We start from the raw sequence: 19,735 nt of genomic DNA, 5'->3' as shown, positions 1-19,735 counted from the left end.
CTTCTTAATCTCAATCATTAATAACTTGGCAAAACTTTTTTCTTCTGATGTTTTTAGTCTGTCCTCTATTTTTTATTTTCACAGCAACGTTTACTTTCACAAATCAGGTTGCCATTGTTTCCCCAAGTTTCGTTGATTTTATCCTTTCCCATGTTTTCCCCTTTGATGAGGTAAGCTCCTTTGGAAGAGTTTCTTGATTTTGTAGATAATTCGTATCCTTGCTACATCTTGTGTTTTTATGTTGGAATTCTGTTTTTTTGTTGATCTGCATTTTGTTGGTAAGTTCTTTTTTATGTTTTGCTTTTTATCATTTTGGTTGTAATCTGTTTGTGTGCTGTCAGGAATTCCACATCGAGTAAAGGGTATGTTGGGGCCTTGGGGGTTAGTTCCATGATAGCATTAGAGGGCATGTCAGAGGGTTAATGCCATGATAGAATTAGAGCATATGACCAGAATGAGGTCTTGGGAGGATCTTAGTAGAAAGGTCTTACGGGAAAGGCGAGATTGATGCCACTAGGACATTCCAATTGTATACTGCCACCTTATCGACTAGACTCTCTAGTTTGTTGGACAAGAGGTAGCTTCTTCGTTGGATCCATGTGTCGGAGTTAGTTGGTGGTTAGATAGCATTGCATCTTATGTGTACTTGCATTTGTGTAGTAATTAGGATATGTGCTATATGTGCATTGTTGTTAATATGATTGCTTATGTATTTTGATATTGTGTAATATATTTAAATTGAACGCTAATATTGATTGGTAATAAATAAAATAATGTTGTACGTTTCTTGGGCATCTGTTATGCTCATTTTATATGTTTTATGTGCTTGTGTTGTGATTCTCACTCTATAGACCAACATTTTTTAGATGTGATACACTATATGAATCTTCTTGAAGTTCCTGCAATGTGACCTTAAAGGTTAAGGACTAGTAATTCTTATATTCTAGTTACATTAAGCTCTGGCCAAGTGACAAGGGGTTTCAAGATATTTTTGTAATTAGAAGTAATGCAAAAGTTTAACCGATTCTCTACAAGTTGTATGATATGTATGAAATAATAGTTTGGCATAATTGTTCTAATGGTCTCTTAACTTAATTTTAGATAATACTTCAGTCCTTTATCTTTTTTGTTTTTTTTTCTTTTTTTTATTTGGTCATTTATTTAATTGTAAGTAACAAGTTGATTCTTTATATTTTAAAATGTCAACAATATTATCTTTTATTTACATAAATTTAGAAAATTTATCAACATCTTCAAACGAAATTCATAAAATTCAATACCAATTTCAAAAAAATTCGTGTATTCATCAAATGCGTAATTCAAATATTCAAATAAATTCAAATTTTTTATATCTAACAACATCAAATAAATAATGAAAATATGTGTTTATTTGAAAATTTGAGTTTTGCATTTGATGAATTTTGATTTTATATTGAAGATAATAATTAATTTTATGGGCTTTGTTTGAAAATTTTGATGATTTTTTTAAATTGTTGTAAAAAAAGAATAATATTGTTGACATTTAAAAAAAATAAAAGATCGAATTGTTATTTAAAATTAAATAATGGATCAAATTGAAAAAAAAAAAGATAAAAAATTGAAGTATTATCTGAAATTAAGTTAAACGATAGAAACAATTATGTCTAAAAGTTTTTAAATTTCACTAATTATTTTTATTTAGGTTTCTTTTGCAAATCTGCATAAAAGATGTCACAATTTGGTATTAGAGCATGGTCTCTCCCCATCTCAACATGTTTTTGATGTGTGTTAATTAGTTTATTTAGAATTAGATGTATGCTAATATGAGTTTTTTTATACTATGTATTAAATGTTTATTTAAATATTATATCTGTGTTCATTATTTTGTGCATTGTTTGATCATTTTATGAATTGTTTGAATATCTGCACACTTAATCTTTATTTGAATGATTGGATTTAAACAATATAGTGATATATAATTTATACTGTGGATATATTGTTTGTTGAATATTATTTTAATAATATTAAAATATAGAGATGTGATGACATTTTTTTTATTTTAATTTTCTTAAAATAATTGGGATTGAATATGTGTGATTTTAATAAAATAAAAATGTAACGATGTGACGACTGACTTTACATTTAATTAAATGATTGTTTGATTTACTAAGTGTTCATTGTTATTATTGGAGATTGTTATTGATAAATAAAAAGAATTATCTACTCTCATCATTTATTGAGATGGTTAGGAATAATAATGATAATTTATTTGTTAAATTATTTTATTATTTGAATTATTTATAAAAATGTATGTATGTATATTTTATATTAAAAGTTATTATGATTTTAGTATTATATTCAAACCATTTCTTAACTTTATTTCATAAAAAAAAAAAGTTTTAATTTTATTAACTTAATTTTGATATTGCTTGTTTTATTGAGTGATTAGTTATTGGTAATTTAGAAATAGTATTAGTGGATACTAGGTGCATTGCATATAGAGCTGTCAATTTGATAAGTCCTCTAATTATTGGTCTGATCTACATATTGGAGGGGCAAAGAAAATTTATAATTTAAAATGCCCTAAAAAGTAAAGCCCCATACATTAAAAACCTCCTAAAATTTTATGGGCTTAGTGGCCCTATAATTCCACTTTTTTTAAAAAAAGAATCAATTTTTTTTTTTTGATTTTTTCACAGATAAATTTTTTTTGATTTTTTTCTTTAAAAAGTTTCCAATTTAAAATTTTTTATTTTTTTTTCGATAAAATATGATTTACAATTTTTTTTTTGAAATAACACCTATCGTCAACTACCGAACCGAAAATGCGTCGAACTGTTCATGAACAACTAAGTGATTTGCCATCTTTCGCAACATAGAACATACATGAAAGAAATTTCGTGCCAAAATAAGCAATTCATTATTGATCTATTCCAAATTTGAATCCGGATTAAAATCTAATTCTAGTGTTTAATCATGCAATTGACAATCGAATTTCGATGAAGAAATTCTTTGTAAGGGGGATAGAGTGTAATAGTCCAAAATTTTGTGTTATTTCTAATTCTATATAGAATTTAGTAATCAAACTAAATATTTTAATTTATATATTTAATCCTCTTTAATGACTAAATAAGGATAAGATCCATTTATTAATGTTGTAGCCTTTAATCTTTTATCTTCTAATTGACCTTGATTCGATCCAAACTCAATATCTATAGCTCTAGATACATTTTTAGAAACAAAATAACTCAAATGGTAACCTTTATGCATCGTCTAAAACTTTAAAATGGATTTTTAGCATCTTTAGACATCAAATTATTCATTTAAGACTATTTATAAATCTTTAACAATATTTTCTCTTATCTTTTCAAAGCCACCACGAACGCATCAATACAACTTATATAGCTCAAGTAATGGTCCAAACAATGAAGTCGTGTAGCTGCTGCCGCTTGGACATAAGCTTCAGAGTTTTGAATCATGCTTAAACAAACTCTTTAGAGGCATGCTAAAATGTGCATATTAGAGGCACACTAAATCATCAAAGGCATGATGAATTACGAGAAGCATGCTATCAAAGGAAAATGAGTGTCCTTTTCTTGTACGTGCATTTGTCTGATTATGAGGATTTTGTTGATTGATTTGACTTCGTTTCCTATGACCTTTTTACTTCCTCTAGTTTTCCTGTTCTAATTTCTACACACTTAATTGAAGCCATTACTCTAATAAATTGTTCTCATGAAATACTTTTTGTTAACAATAAAACACAAGAGAAATTGTTCTTGGGACCAACTTGGTTCCAACAATCTCCCCCTTTTAAATGATGACAAAACATTATCTATGATAACAATTTATTTTTTAAAAAAGCAATAGATTATCCAAAGTAGGTGAGGTTAACATGCAACGAAGATCAGAAGCAACATGCAATTGAACAAACTTAATTAAGTAAACTTAAGCATGCAATCAGATTGGCCCATTTTAGCACTTAATCAGATTACAAACTTAATTAAGTAGACTTTATAATATTTTTTTATAGTTTTATTTGTTTTAGTTTGAATTGTAATAATTTTAGTTAAGTAGTGTTAGTCCAATATGGGTATAGAGAATTGTCTTCTGGCCCATTTTAGGAATAAGGTAAATCTTTTGTAAAATAAATTTGTAAGAGTTTCATTTTGGATAAGTTTGAAATGAATTAATGTTCTCTTAATGAGAATATTGAGTGAGATGTGTCTCTTGTTGGAACTAAGTTGGTTTTATACCTAGAGTTTTGATGTTAACATAAGTATTTTATGAGAATAATAAATATGGCTTCACTAAGTATGCTAAAAAAACAAAATTAAAGAAAGGTATCAAAGGAAGCAACCAAATGATACCACTAGAGGAAAGTCACCAGAAGAAGTGACCAGAGGAAAGTCACCAGAGGAATTGACTAGATGAAAGTCACCAGAGAAATTGACCAGAGGAACATAAAGTATACACATCTACCTCTGAACATATGCATCTGAAAGTTACGTGCCTTTGAAAATTACGAAGATTAACTCTGATGTCTGGGTCTAAAGTTTGAGCATGAAGTTTGGGTATGAAATTTAGGTATGAAGAATTGGTCTGATAACTAGGTCTGAAGATTACCTCTAATTAACAGTACTTTTGCATGCTCTAATGAACCATACTTCTACATTGATGAGCACTACTTTCAACATGCCTCTGATGAACATTATTTCAGAATGGTTATGATAAACAATAACTTCAGCGTACCTCTAAAGTCTGAAGCCATTCTTCAAGCATGCTTCTGAATCTCATGTTCTGTTAACTCTGAAGTTGTTCTGACTCTAACAAAGAAACAAATGCGATTTGTCCAAGCCACTAATTTTAAGTCACGCAGTCTGCCTCTAACTATCAAGAAAACAAAGAATACAACATCTGACTTTAACAATCAAAAATTATGATAAAAAGATAAATCAACAATTCTAATAGAAAGTCAATGATTCTGAAAAAAGATAAATTTCATTTAGCCGTATAAAAAATTCTGAAGGTTCAAGAAGACAACACAATAATTGTTCTTTCCCAAATTAAATCAAGCGTATGAAAGAAGATTCAACTAAATAATTTTCAAATGCAATATGAAGAAAATACACATCTTATCATTCAAGAAGAATTGTTCAGAGTTGAAGGTTTTAAGTTCTAGCAAAGCAATCATTCAAAGAAAAATATTCTAAGTGTTGTAGTGTGGAAAAATCATTAAATCAAATATGCTTGTTTGAAGCAAACCAATCAAGTTCCAAACTCATTGAAACCCAACCCAATAGTGGCTTTAGTGTCCCTCAAGCAATCTTTGGATATTGGGTTATGTTGAGAAGACTTGGCTTGTAGGGGCATAGTATTAGTGTGCTTTCAATAATCTAGGGTTGTCAGATTGTGTGAAAAAGACTCGACTAGTAGGGTCATGGTGTTGTGTGCCTTCAACAACCTAGGGTTGTTAGGTTGTGCAGAGAAGACTTGACTTATAGTGCCAAGGTGTTTATGTTCCTCAAAAAGTATGGGGTTGTCATGCTGTTTTGAGAAAACTTACTTGAAGGGTCATATGCTTTGTAATTCAAGTTGTTGATTAGTGAATTAAATCATTATGAGTGAGGGAACTAAATGTAACCAAGTTAGTTGTGAATCGGAATAAATTACTTATGTCACTTTACTCCTGCATTCCTTAGTTTTGTTACTACTTCAGCTCTAAGTCGTCAAACCTAGACCAATGTTAATCAAATAATGAAAAAGAATCCAACTTAGACAAACACAGTTCAACCCCCCATTCTCGTGTTTGCACCTTCATCTACTCTTTGAGTTCTTGAATTAGAACTTGCTTGAATCTTATCAATGGATTCTTACCATTATGACAATTCCTCATTGACTTATCAATTTTCTAGATTGTGGCTCCTTATTTCTTCATCTTCTCAACCTAATCCATCTTTTTTCATTTTCCCTTTCCATTTGTTACTTGGTAGATCATTCATCTCTTGTGAAATCAATCCAAATTCACATCATTTGGTATCAGAGCTTGTCAGCAGGTGGTAATATTTGTTGTTAATTTCGGTTCTTAAGTTTTTTATGTTCTTAAAAAATTTGAAATTTTAGGTTAATTTATTGAAATTTGATATTTGTTTTTGTGCAATCTTGAGTTGTTAGTTGATAAGTGTTATAATATGTGTGGGATGATTTTTTTTTTTTTTATGATTACTTGCTGTTATTTTGGTGAAATATTGAATCCTTAGTTGCTGTTTTTTTTTTTTAAAAAAAAGGTTTGGGTTTAGTTTCATCATCTTCTTCACTTGCATTTCTTTGAGCCAAAATTTCACTTGCAAATTTGTTTTGATGTTATTTCTTCCATGCATGTCCTATTATGGAAGTTGAAAAGCCTAAATGGATTAGAAAAATGAAATGAATTTAAATAAATAGAGAAAAATATGAAAATACAAGTGCTGCAAAAAAGTGATTATGCACAAAAGCACTTTTGAAAAAAATTACAAAAAATAAAATAAAATAAAAATCTAGAGTTGTTCTTAATGAAACATCAAAGTTTTTTTGCATCTTTGTTACCTCTTTTAGACATTGCAAGTTTTATTTCAGTAACTTACCACCCACATATTTGGATTACTTAGTCATTTAATTATAATCTTTCTTATTTCTTTGATAGTCTACTTGAACATGTCTTCTGTAACACCCCAACCATTACCATTATTGAAAGTACTACCTCACGACCTTCTCACCCCTTATCCACCTAGTGGAAATAGCGAGTTTTTGCCTTTCATGGGATTCGAGCACGATACCTAGGAGATAAGCACCGCCTCCACACAATCCCACTACCAATTGAGTTGTTGGCTCAATTAATACACAATTTGCTATTTTTGTGAGTAGGTTCAGGATCTGAATTTTGGGCATAGTCTTGGTTCTGCTTTGGAAGAGTGCATGCTTATGCTTCCTCAAGAGTTTGTTTCTTTGTGACCAATTGTTGGTGCTCCATTTGTTGGCTTGGTAACCTAAAGAGTGGTTGTTTGCTAGTCCAGTTCAAGTTCAACAATTATAGGGATAGATTCTATGTTTTTAGTGATTTGGACAGATTCAGGTTGGGTGGTTATGACAGGTTCATGTGGGATAGATTCTGGTATAGTAATTTCCCAAGGTTGGTGTTCATCAATTGTAACTTTCTCCCCCTGAATCCCAACTTTGGGATAAATAGCCTTGTTTTCAAAAAAGGTAACAACCATAGTATGATAGACTCATCTTTTTAGGGGGCCGCAACATTTGTATCCTTTCTTGGTATGAGAGTATCCCAAGAAGATACAATTGATGGCTTTGGGCTCAACTTATTGAGGTTAGGCTTTTGGTCATGTACAAAGGCAGTACATCCAAAAATCTTTGGTGGAAGATTTGAGAGGAGTTTGGTCGAAGGATAAAGGGACAAGAGGGTTTGGTGTGGTGTATTTATGTTGCGTGTTTTAGAGGGCAATCTATTTATTAGGTAGGACGAAGAGAGGACCGTATCTCTCAAAAAATGGTTAGGTACGTTCATGGACAACTTGAGGGCTCGAGTGACTTCAAATAGGTGCCTATTTTTTTCTCTCTACTATCACGTTCTATTGTGGAGAGTATGGGTAGGATGTTTGGTGTTTAATGCCATTTTTGGTAACGTAACTACCAAGGTTGTGGAGGAAGTACTCCTTTCCATTATCAGTTCTTAGTACTTGAATGTTGCTTTGAAATTGGGTTTGGACCATTTTATGGAAGTTCTCAAATATACTCCTAACTTCAGATTTTTCTTTCATGAGGAACACCTAAGTGACTTGTATGGTCGTCAATAAAGGTGACAAACTACCTTGATCCAGTAATATTGCTCACTCTTGAAGGTCCGCACACATCACTATGAATGAGTGTGAAGGGTTTAGACGATTTATAAGGTTGTATGAAATAACGGGATTTGGTGTGTTTGCGAATTCGCACACTTCACATTTGAAAGAACCAGAGTCTTTATTAAATAAGGATGGAAACATTTTTTTCAAATAAATAAAATTTGGGCGTCCTGGGTGATAATTTCATAACATTACATCATTATCATTCTTTGATGAACGCATAAGGGCAGACTTGTAGGATCTCTTATTTTGGTCATCAATTCTAATGAAGTAAAGGCATGCACTCTCTTCAGCATTGCCAATCATCTTCCCGAATTCATATCCTGTAATTCACAAAAATGTGGTAAGAACTTAGCAACACATCCTAAGTTTTTGGTTAATTTATAGATAGACAATAAACTACAATCTAGTTTAGGAACATGTAAAACTGAATCAAGAATAATATCTTTATAGATAACCATTGAACCTTTACCAACCACCTTTGAGGTGGTACCATATGCTATCCGGACAAAAAATTCATCTTGAAATGGAGTGTATTTACTAAATACATTGATGTCCCCAGTCATCTGATCTAAGGCACCATTATCAACAATCCAAGAGTTTGTTTTCTGGTGACTTACATGAAAGGCAACATAAAAATTACCTTTTTGGGAAGGAGTAGTAATGGAAGAAGATTGACTTGTATTCTGCAGTGCGCGTTGCATCAATTTCTGTAGAATCTCTATTTGCTCTTGTTGAAAGGACTAGCCTCTGTAATGTTTATAGACTTACTTTCATCAATAGAAACAACATATCCGTGTGCGTCCTTGAATTGTGGTTTATATTTGTGGGTTTTCCATGAAGCACCCAACATGTTTGCTTCATATGTCCAAGTCGCTTGCAGTGATCGCACCATCCTCTACGTTTCTTGGGTGGACGTCTTAATGCAAGTGTAGAGCCTTCAATGGTTGAACTTGCACTTTGACTTCCCAACATGATTTTCCTTCTGCTTTCTTCCCTTGTCACTTCTACAAATGCTTCATGAATTCTAGGGAGTGGCTAAGTACCAAGAATTCTCCCTCTCACTTCATCCAAAATTTTATTCTCTCCCAATAGAAATAGAAAGATTCTTCCCTTCTCGACTAGTTTCTTGTAGATTTTGTCATCATCTATGCACTTCCACTCTATGTCTTAATAGATGTCAAGTTGCTTCCAGTATTTTGTAAGTGTATGATAGTACTCGATGATCGAAGAATCTCCTTGTCGAAGATTGTGTAAAAAACTTTTGATCTCAAGTATGGCTGAGGTGTTGTCCACATTTGAGTAGGCCCCCTTGGCTGCCTTCCATATTTCTTTAACAATGTCATAATAAATGAAATTTTCACCAGACTCATTTGTTATGGAGTTGAGCAACCATGTCATAATAAGATTGTTTTCAAGTTTCCATTTTTCATGGCTTGGATCAGTTTGTTTTTGTTGTTTAGCCTCGCTAGTGAGGTAGTCTTCCTTTCCTTTTCCTTGGAGGAAGATGTAGACAGACTTGGACAACTGTGTGTAGTTCTATCCGTTGAGTTTGTAGCTAGTAATGACAATTGTTTCATGATGATTGGTGGTGTTTCAAGTCGCTACTGCCTTAGCGTCTGCGTCTAGAATGCTTGGACTGCTCTATTTTTCTTCCATGAGAAAATCCTAATTTTTTTTTCCCGAATCAGAACTGTAGCTTTGACACCATGTGAATATGTTGTATTTCTTATTGATTTTGTACAAAATATAATATGGTATAAATAGCCTAGGGAGTACAAGTAAAACACAAAGCTAATTAAATCCTAATTAACTCAATTATTTACAATAAAAGAGAAAAATTATGAGGCTATTAATGGTAAAAGAATATTCCTACGGTACAACTAATGAAACTTGTACAACTGTCCCTTAATGGAAAAAATGGTAACAAAAAATTTTAAGTTCTAGAAAAGCACTCGTTCAAAGTAAAATATTCTAAGTGTTGTAGTGTGAAAACTCATTGTATAAAATCTACTTAGTAGAAGCAAAACCAAACCAGTTACAATCTCTTATAACCCAGCCTTGTAGTGGCTTTAGTTTGTCTCTAACAACCTGTGGATCTTAGGTTGTATAGAGAAGACTTGACTTGTAGGGTCAAGATGTTGTTTGCCTCAAAAAGTTTGTAGGTTTAGGTTGTTTTGAGAAGACTGATTTGTAGGGTCAAATGCTGTTGTAATTCATGTTTTGAATTAGTGGATAAATCCTTCTATGTGAGGGGACTAGATGTAGCTACAAAGTGGGTGGTGAACCAGGATAAAATTTGGTGTGTTATTTTTAACTTCACTTTGTCTGTTTACTACAACCTCTTATTAGTCCAAACATTTAAGTCACCAAACCAAAAACAAAATTAAAATTACGAAAATTATTTTAAAATTTGACGAGCACAATTCAACCCAATTTCTTGTATTTGTGCACTTTCAGGATGGAAGTACATATCATCTCATCCAGAAACTCTGATTATTGGAGATATCAATGATCCTCTGAAGATCTGATCCTCAATAAAGGACACCTCATTATTTGGTCTAATCTCATTGATTGAACTTGCCTATATTGAATAAGCTTTGGTAGATGATGGCTAAATCCTAGCAATGCAAGAGGAACTCAATAAGTTCAAAAGACACGATGTTTGGGATCTTGTTCCCAGACCCAAGGCCAGAAGATCAATTGGAACCAAGTGGGTATTTTGGAAAAAATTAAATAAAAAAGTGAAGTTGTGAGAAATAAAGCCATATTGGTTGCATTAATGACGAAGTTTATGTAAAACAACCCCCATGATTTGAAAACCTAGAGTTTCCTAATCACGTCTTTAAGCTTAAGAAATCATTATATGGTCTAAAACAAACACCTATAGATTGACATGATAAGTTAAGTAACTTCTTACTTGAAGACGACTTTGATAGAGGTCAAGTTGACACCACTTTGTTTAGGAAGTCAATCGAAAATGATATTCTCGTTATACAAATTTATGTTGATCATATTATACTTTGATCTACTAATAACACTCTTTGTCAAGATTTTGCTAAGATAATGCAACAAGAATTTCAAATGAGTATGATGGGAGAATTGTAGTTGTTCTTAGGAATTCAAATTCAATAAAGTCAAAATGGGATATACATTCATCAGACCAAGTATAAAAAAGAGATTCTCAAGAAGTTTAAGTTGAATTACTACAAACCTACGGCTTCACCAATGCATCCCACCTGCTCACTTGATAAAGATGAATCAGGAAAGAAAGTTGACCAAAAAACATACATATGAATGATAGGGTCACTTCTATCTCTTACAGCTTCCAGATATGATACTCTTTTTCGTGTGTGTCAGGTTTCAGGCTGATCCAAGGGAATCCCACTTAATTGTAGTTAAAAGGATCCGTAGATACCTAAAAGGTACTTCTAACCTTGGTTTGTTCTATAAGTTGTCAACCTTGGTTTGCTGGAGAAAAACATGAAACTATAAGCACCAGTGGAAACTGCATTTTCTCAAGTGAAAATTTAATCTCCTGGTCAAGCAAAAAACAAAGCACAATTGCAATGCCAATATCAGAAACTAATTACATTTCTGCATCAATATGAAACTCTCAACTTCTATGCATGAAACATCAATTAGACTACTACAAATTTATCGAGAGTAACATTCCCATATTATGTGACAATACATATGCTATTTTTCTTATTAAAAATCCAATTCTACATTATAGGGATAAACACAGAAATAAAACATCACTTTATTAGGGACTATGTTAAAAAAGATGTGTTAAATATCTAGTTTGTAAACACTAAACATCAATGGGCTGACATATTTACTAAACCACTAGTTGAAGAAAGATTTGAAATTATTAAGAAGATTTTGAAGCAAGTATTGATATCTGATTAATGTTCTGATCTATATCTGTTTGATGCTCTGATTGTTATAGGCTTATAAGAGTTGAAACTTAAACAGTCGTGTGCTTCCAAGCTTAACTTTGATCTTCTGAATGGTTTTGACTCATTAGTCAATTGCCATTCAAGTTTATATTCTTTTTGTTTGATGACAAAAGGAGGAGAAAAAGATTTGAGAACAATTTAAATTGTCTAATGTTTACATATTAGTGGAAGATAGAATATGCATGTGGGGAGAAAGGGTTTAAGTATAATTGCTTAAAGTTAGGGGGAGCCATGTCTATTCGTTTATTTGCATGATTGTGTGTTTGTAAGTTTATTTATTTACAGGTTTATTGATTTGTATGTATGTTATGACTGCATGCCTGTTTTCTATTTTACTTTTGTTTGGTTTAAATTAATTGTTATCAAAAGTACTATTTTTTCATCATAAAAAAGGAGGAGATTGTTGGAACCAAGTTGGTCACAAGAACAATTCCTCTATGTGGTTTTTATGTTAAAAAAATTATTTTTTTGAGAAAAATTGATTTCACTAATGGCTTCACTAAGTTTGCAGCAAATTAGAATAGGAAAATCAAAGGAAACGACCAGATGAAGTAAAAAGTTCAGAGGAGAGAAAATCAAATCAGTCAATGAAATCCTTTTAATCGGATAAATGCAAGCTCTAGAATAGTACACACATTTGCCTTTGATAGCTTGCTTTTGGTAGTTCAACGCGTTTTGTTGTAGTCCAAAGTGCTTCTAGCAACTCAGTGTGTTTCTAGGAAATCACCGTTAGCCTCTAAAGATTGAAGCATTCCCTCTGGATAGCATACCTTTGATGAGCCTGTGCGTCTTCCTCTAAGTATCCAATATGCATATGAAGATTCAGTGTCTCTATGGATTTTATGTGCCTCTAACGATCAATAACTTTAGCATGCCTCTGATGAACAATAAATGTAGGATGCCTCTACTGAACAATAAATGTAGCATGCCTATGAAGTTTGAAGTCACTATTCAAGTATGCATCTGAAGCAAAAGAACTTTTAATTTATTTCCTTGCTTGACATGCCTCACAAAGAACTTTTGATTTGAATTTGACATTTGGCAATCCTCTAACAAGATGAAATTTGTTTAATTTTGAGCTTAACCTAAAATTGGCATGACCTAATCTCTTGCGCCAAATCAGTTGGTTTTACAAAACCGTTTTTTTTGCTAAGTTAAAAAGGTTGGTTTTACAAAACCTTTTTTTGGTTGAAGATATTTATTTTAGGTTTTATCTAATTTTCCCTTTTCAAAAATAAAATTGGTGGCGACTCCTTTTTCACGGACAAATCAGACGTGACAGTCTTTTTGCCTCTACTCTGGCCACAAGATCCCAAACATAGTTTCTTCTGAACTCATTGAGTTCCTCTTGCATTGCTAGGATCTAGCCATCATTGGCCAAAACTTCATCAACAGAGACAAGTTCAATCAAGGAGATCAAACCAAATAGTGGGGTGTCCTTTAGTTAAGATATGGTCTTTAGAGGATCATTGGCATTTCCAATAATTAGAGTGTTAGGATGGGATGATTTGTACTTCCGTCCAGTTTTGACTTATGAACTAATTTGATGGCTTTTGACTTTGTCAGATTCATCGTCTAATGCTTTGTTAGGTTCCTCTGATTTTCTTGTATCCTCTTATTTTTCAAATTCTTCTGGCCTGTCTATATCTTTTGATTTACCTCTTTCCTCTGGTTCCAGGAAACCTTCAATATCCTCAACTTGCTTTGACTTTTGAAGGTTAAGTTGTTTGTCATTGAACTTGACATGAATTGATTCCTCTACATTCAGAGTCTCCTTGTTGAACACTTTATAAGCTTTAGATCTTTCAGAGTATCCAAGGAAAGTACACTTTTGTGAACGAGGGTTAAACTTGCCAAGGTTATCTTTAGTATTTAAAACATAGCATACAAAACCAAATTGATCAAAGTAAGAAATGTTGGAATTTATACATTTCCATAATTCATAACAATCTTATTTTGTCCAAAAATGCTTAGAAACATTTGTTTCATACATCATAGTGTGAGTCATTTCTTGAAGAGTGCAATTCTTTCTTTCGATAACAACATTCTACTGAGGTGTTTTACGGGATGAGAAATCATGTAATATACAACTCTCTTCACAGAATTGCTCAAAGAGTTTTTTTTGAAACTCTCCAACATGATTACTATGGATAGTTACTATAGAGAATTGCTTCTCATTTTGTACTTGTTTGCAAAAGGTAGTGAACACCTTATGAGACTCATCCTTGTGTTTGAGGAACTTAACCCATGTCCATCTAGAGTTATCATCAACAATTACTAATTCATATTTTCTACCATTCAACGAGATAATTTTAACTAGACCAAAAAGGTCAAAGTGCAAAAGCTCGAAAGGTTTGCTAGTTGAAACAATATTCTTTAATGCAAAAGAATTCTTAGTAATTTGAACTTGAGATTTGGAAAGTCTCTAACAAGTTATAATTTGTTTAATTTTGAGATTAACCTTTAATCTCTTGTACCAAATCAGTTGCTCATTGCTCATAGACACAAAGCATCTGACCTTTTATTCTGCTAAGTTAAAAGGATTAGTTTTATAAAGGTTCTCTTGTGTGACACCCTCTAATTTATTTATTTTAAACAATTAAGACTTATGATAAATCCTCTTTTATTTATTTATTTTAAACAATTAGGCATGTGACCTGTAGTGATAAATCCTCTTATAAATTTAAATGGTATCAATTAAATATTATATTGTTTTATACTAATTTAAATTAATCTATATATGCAAATCTTTATTTTTGTTTTTGGCTAACTTTTTATGTGTAAAACTTATGATTAATATCAATCTTACGTTAATCTGAATATAAATTTTCCTTTGTTAGTTTTATGTAGTTTTTGGAATATATTTAAATGACTACTAATAGTTTAGTAATAAAATATAAATATATTGTTAAATTATAAGTTAATTAGGTGGCAGATCATTTGCATAGTAGTTCATACATAGATGCTTAGCAAGTTTAGTTCATACATGCACATATTAATATCTTACGGTTTCGGTGCACCAATTTTGTGTATATATATATATATAATGTATGATGAACTCTATTAAGTAATCCTAATTCATTCATATACATAAATAAACGTAATTTTCATTGGCATTCTAACAGCTAAATAAATTTAAAAATAAAGAGAAATAGTAACGGATTCGTAGCATAATTTTTGAATTAAGTGCACTTTCATTTTAGACAAAGAATTTAATAATAATATTGCAACGTAAATATCTATTGAAATTCCCTTTATTAACAATCTCACAACTTCTTCCTCGGTTCATACATTTCCTTTAGGATCTCTTGCTCTCACACCCGTTCATCACGCATACACTCCCAAAACTGTTTCTAGTCTATTATCTAAATCCCAACATCTTGCGTTGTTGAATTCATCCTTGTTTAGCGAGCTATTTCTTGTTGGAATTTAGAAGTGTTAAGAAAGAAAACACCTAAGGTAAGGACTTTTTCCCATGTGAAGTTAGGTTAGATATTAAATTAGTAGTTTGTAAGATATTGATATAATATCTGGACGTCTTCAAAGAAAAAAATTGATTTTCTGTTTGTCTTAAGGAATTTAACTATAATATTTTAATTTTTTCGAGTAATATGTTTGTCTTGATGAACTTAATTATAAAGTTATATTTTTATTACGATATCATTAGTAATATGTTTGTTATGGTGTATTTTAATTTCTTGTTTAATAACTTGGTTTTTTTGAGTATTTTAATTTTAAAATTTTGATTTTTATGAACAATATATGTATCTTGAGTAAATTTATTAAAAATTTATATTTTTAATTATGACAATATTGTTGGTTACGATTCTGTCCATTAAGAGACAGATGTACAACTTTCATTAGTTGTAATGTAGGAATATTCTCTTACCATTAAAAGCCTCATAATTTTTTTTTTTTTGGCTTAATTGCAGTTTTGATCCCCATATTTTAGCTGAATTAAGAAAGTAGTCCCCCCATTTTGGGGGACCAAAACTGAGGAGAATCAAAATGAGGGGACTACTTTCGCGATTCAACTAAAATAGGGGGACCAAAACTGCAATTAAGCCTTTTTTTTAAATAATTGAGTTAATTAGAATTTAATTAGCTTTTTGATTTACTTGTACTCTCTAGGCTATTTATACCATATTTTAGTATGTACAAAATGAATAAGAAATACAACAAATTCACATGGTATCAGAGCTACAGTTCTGATCCAAAAAAAAAGGAATTAGGATTTTCTCATGGAAGAAAAATAGAGCAGTGCAAGCATCCTAGATGCTGACCCTAAGGTAGCAAAGACTGGAAACACCACCAGTCATCATGAAACTATTATCATTACTAGCTTTAAACTCAATGGACAAAACTACACACAATGGTCCAAATCTGTCTGCATATTCCTCAAAGGAAAAGTAAAGGAATACTACACCACTGGCGAGGCTAAGCAGTCAAAAAAGACTGATCCAAGCTATGACAAATGGAAAGTTGAAAACAATGTAGTTATGACATGGTTGCTCAACTCCATGACTAATGAGTCTAGTGAAAATTTCATGTATTATGAAACTGCTGTAAAAATATGGAAGGCAACCAAGGAGACCTACAAATATGGACAACACCTCAGCCATATTTGAGATCAAAAGTCTATTGCACAATCTTCAACAAGGAGATTCTTCGGTCACCGAGTAATATAGTACACTCACAAAATATTGGTAGCAACTTGACATCTATTTAGACATAGAGTGGAATTGCACAGATGATGACAAGATCTACAAGAAACTAATCGAGAAGGACATAATCTTTCAGTTCCTATTTGGACTGAATAAAAATTTGGATGAAGTGAGAGGGAGAATTCTTGGAACTAAGCCCTTCCCTAGCATCCGTGAAGCATTTGCAGAAGTGACAAGGGAAGAAAGCAGAACGAAAATCATGTTAGGAAGTCAAAGTGCAACTTCAACCATTGAAGGCTCTACACTTGATGTAAGAGGTCCACCAAAGAAAGGTAGAGGGCGGTGTGATCATTGTAAGCGACTTGGACATACGAACGAAACATATTGGGTGCTTCATGGAAAACCAAGAGATCTAAAATCACGATTCATGGACGCACACGAATATGCTATTAATTAAAGTAAGTTCAGAAACATTGCAGAGGTCATTCCTTTCAACAAAGACCAAATAGAGATGCTGCAAAAACTGATGCAACAGGCACTGCAAAACACTTGTACCTCTTCTTCCACTGCTACTCTTGCCCAAAAAGGTAATTTTTCTATTGCCCATCATGTAAGTCACCAAAAAAACAAACTCTTGGATTGTTGATTCTGGGGCCTCATATCACATGACTAGTAAATACACTCCATGTCAAGATGGATTTTTTTTCTTTTGGATAGTAGATGGTACAACCTCCAAGGTGGTTGGTAAAGGTTCAGTGGTTATCTCTAAAGATATTACTCTTGATTCAATTTTACATATCCCTAAACTAGATTGTAGTGTATTGTCTATCTATAAGGTAACCTAAAACCTAGGATGTGTTGCTAAGTTCTTACCACATTTTTGTGAATTACAGGATATGAATTCGGGTAAGATGATTGAAAATGTTGAGAAGAGTGCAGACCTTTACTTCCTTAGAATTGAAGACCAAAATAAGAGATCCTACAATGCTGTCCTTCTGCGTTCATCAAAGAATGATAAAGATGTAATGTTATGACATTGTCGCCTAAGATACCCAAATTATATGTATTTGAAAAAAATGTTTCCATCCTTATTTAATAAAGACTATGGTTCTTTCAAATATCAAGTGTGCGAATTAGCCAAGCACACCAAGTCCCATTCATAGTGATGTGTGGGGACCTTCAAGAGTGAACAATGTTACTCGATCAAGGTAGTTTGTCACCTTTATTAACGACCATACAAGAGTCACTTTAGTGTTCCTCATGAAATAAAAATAAGAAGTTAGGAGTATATTTGAGAACTTCCATAAAATGGTTCGAACCCAATTTCAAACCAACATTCAAGTACTAAGAACTGATAATGGAAGGGAATACTTCCACCACGCCCTTGTTAGTTGCCTTACCAAAAAATGGCATTATATATCAAACATCAATCCTATACTCTCCGCAATAGAATGGGACAACATAGAGAAAAAATAGGCACCAATTGGAAAACACTCAAGCCCTCATGCTGTCCATGAACGTATCTAACCATTTTCTGGGAGATGCATTCCTCTCTTCATCCTACCTAATAAATAGAATGCCCTCCAAAACGCTCAACATAAATACACCAACCAAACCCTCTTGACCCTTTATCCTTCGACCAGACTCCTCATAAATCTTGCACCAAAGATTTTTGGATGTACTGCCTTTGTACATGACCAAAAGCCTAGCTCAATAAGTTGGACCCGAAACCCATCAATTATATCTTCTTGGGATACTCTCATACCAAAAAAGGATACAAATGTTGCGCCCCTTAAAAAGATGAATCTATCATACTATGGATGTTACCTTTTTTGAAGACAAGGTTATTTATCCCAAAGTTGGGATTCAGGGGGAGAAAGTTACAATTGATGAACATCAACCTTGAGAAATTACTATACTAGAATGTATCCCACATGAACCTGTCTTAACCACCCCACCTAAACTTGTCCAAATTACTAAAAACACAGAATATGTCCCAATAATTGTTGAACTTGAACTGGACTAGCAAACAACCACTCTTGAGGTTACCAAGTCAACAAATGGAGCACCACCATTTGGTAAAAAAACAACAAACTCTTGAGGAAGCCGAAGCATGCCCTCTTCCAAAGCAGAACCAAGTCTGTTACCAAAATTCAGATCCTGAACCTACTAATAAAGGTAGCAAATTTTACATTAACTCTTCCTCTAATTTATCTGATAATGTCACTAATGACCAAGACTTAGACTTACCTATTGCTGTGAGAAAGGGAGTAAGGTCTTCTACCAAACACCCAATTGCAGACCATGTTTCTAGTGGAAGATTATCGCATGGGTACAAGAACTTCATTAGCTTTGTGGACAATATCGAAATTCCTCAAAAATTTCATGATGTTGTCCTCGTTCCATAATGGACGGCTGCTGTAATGGAAGAAATTAGGGCAGTTTAAAAGAATGGCACATGGCAGCTCTCCCACCTACCAAAAGGGAAGAAGGCAGTTGGATGCAAATGAATATTCTCGGTAAAATACAATGAAAATGGGAGTGTAAATAGGTACAAAGCTCAATTGGTGGCAAAAGGATTCACCCTGTCCTATGAGGTGGATTATGAAGAAACATTTACACCTGTAGCAAAGTTGAATTCAGTCAGTGTACTCATATCCGTGGCAGTAAATTTAGACTGGCCACTTCACCAATTAGATATAAAAAAAATGCTCTCATAAATGGTGACCTTGAAGAAAATGTCTACATGAGAATATGACCTAGACTTGAAACATCAGAAAATTCAAGCAAGGTATGTAAACACAAAATATCACTATATGGACTAAAGTAATTCCCTAGGGCTTGGTTTGATAGGCTCACACGAGTGGTCAGGATACATGGCTTCTTCCAATGTCAAACTAACCACACAATGTTCTTAAAGCATTCAAAGGAAGGCAAGGTAACCATCTTCATTGTCTATGTGGATGACATTATTATTACAGGTGATGATTATATTGGAATTAAAGAACTAAAAGTGATTCTAGCTAAGGAATTTGAAGTCAAAGATCTTGGTCAGTTATGGTATATTCTAGGAATGGAAGTGGCACGGTCCAAACATGGCATCTATTTATCTCAAAGGAAATATATACTTGACTTACTTCAATAAACATGGATGTTAGAATGCAAACACTCCTATGGAATCTAATGTGAAAATTGGAGAGGAAAATGAGAGTTCACCCATTGACAAAGAAAGATA

The 19,735-nt window shown here is 32.6% G+C and overlaps 1 protein-coding gene across 1 annotated transcript; it reads left to right on the top strand.

Annotated features, from left to right (window-relative positions):
- The first annotated feature begins 13,982 nt into the window (after window positions 1–13,982).
- Window positions 13,983–16,957, top strand: LOC140919682 (uncharacterized). The gene is made up of 3 exons (XM_073366289.1): window positions 13,983–14,034; window positions 16,241–16,416; window positions 16,547–16,957. Exons 1-3 carry the CDS (start codon window positions 13,983–13,985, stop codon window positions 16,955–16,957), a joined length of 639 nt encoding a protein of 212 aa, XP_073222390.1.
- Window positions 16,958–19,735: the final 2,778 nt, after the last annotated feature.

This window comes from Cicer arietinum, chromosome 3, assembly GCF_000331145.2.
Source record: "Cicer arietinum cultivar CDC Frontier isolate Library 1 chromosome 3, Cicar.CDCFrontier_v2.0, whole genome shotgun sequence".
Taxonomy (NCBI): Eukaryota; Viridiplantae; Streptophyta; class Magnoliopsida; order Fabales; family Fabaceae; genus Cicer; species Cicer arietinum.
Note: the sequence above shows the minus strand (reverse complement) of the source record. Positions and strands in the feature narration are given on the sequence as shown.

Excerpts from the sequence above, each read along its gene's own strand:
- LOC140919682 (XM_073366289.1), top strand. The coding sequence starts at position 13,983 with ATGGATAGTTACTATAGAGAATTGCTTCTCATTTTGTACTTGTTTGCA. Across the intron at positions 14,035-16,240 it reads TTTGTACTTGTTTGCAAAAG|GAAAAGTAAAGGAATACTAC; the intron begins GTAGTGAACACC and ends TATTCCTCAAAG. Across the intron at positions 16,417-16,546 it reads CTGCTGTAAAAATATGGAAG|CAACTTGACATCTATTTAGA; the intron begins GCAACCAAGGAG and ends AAATATTGGTAG.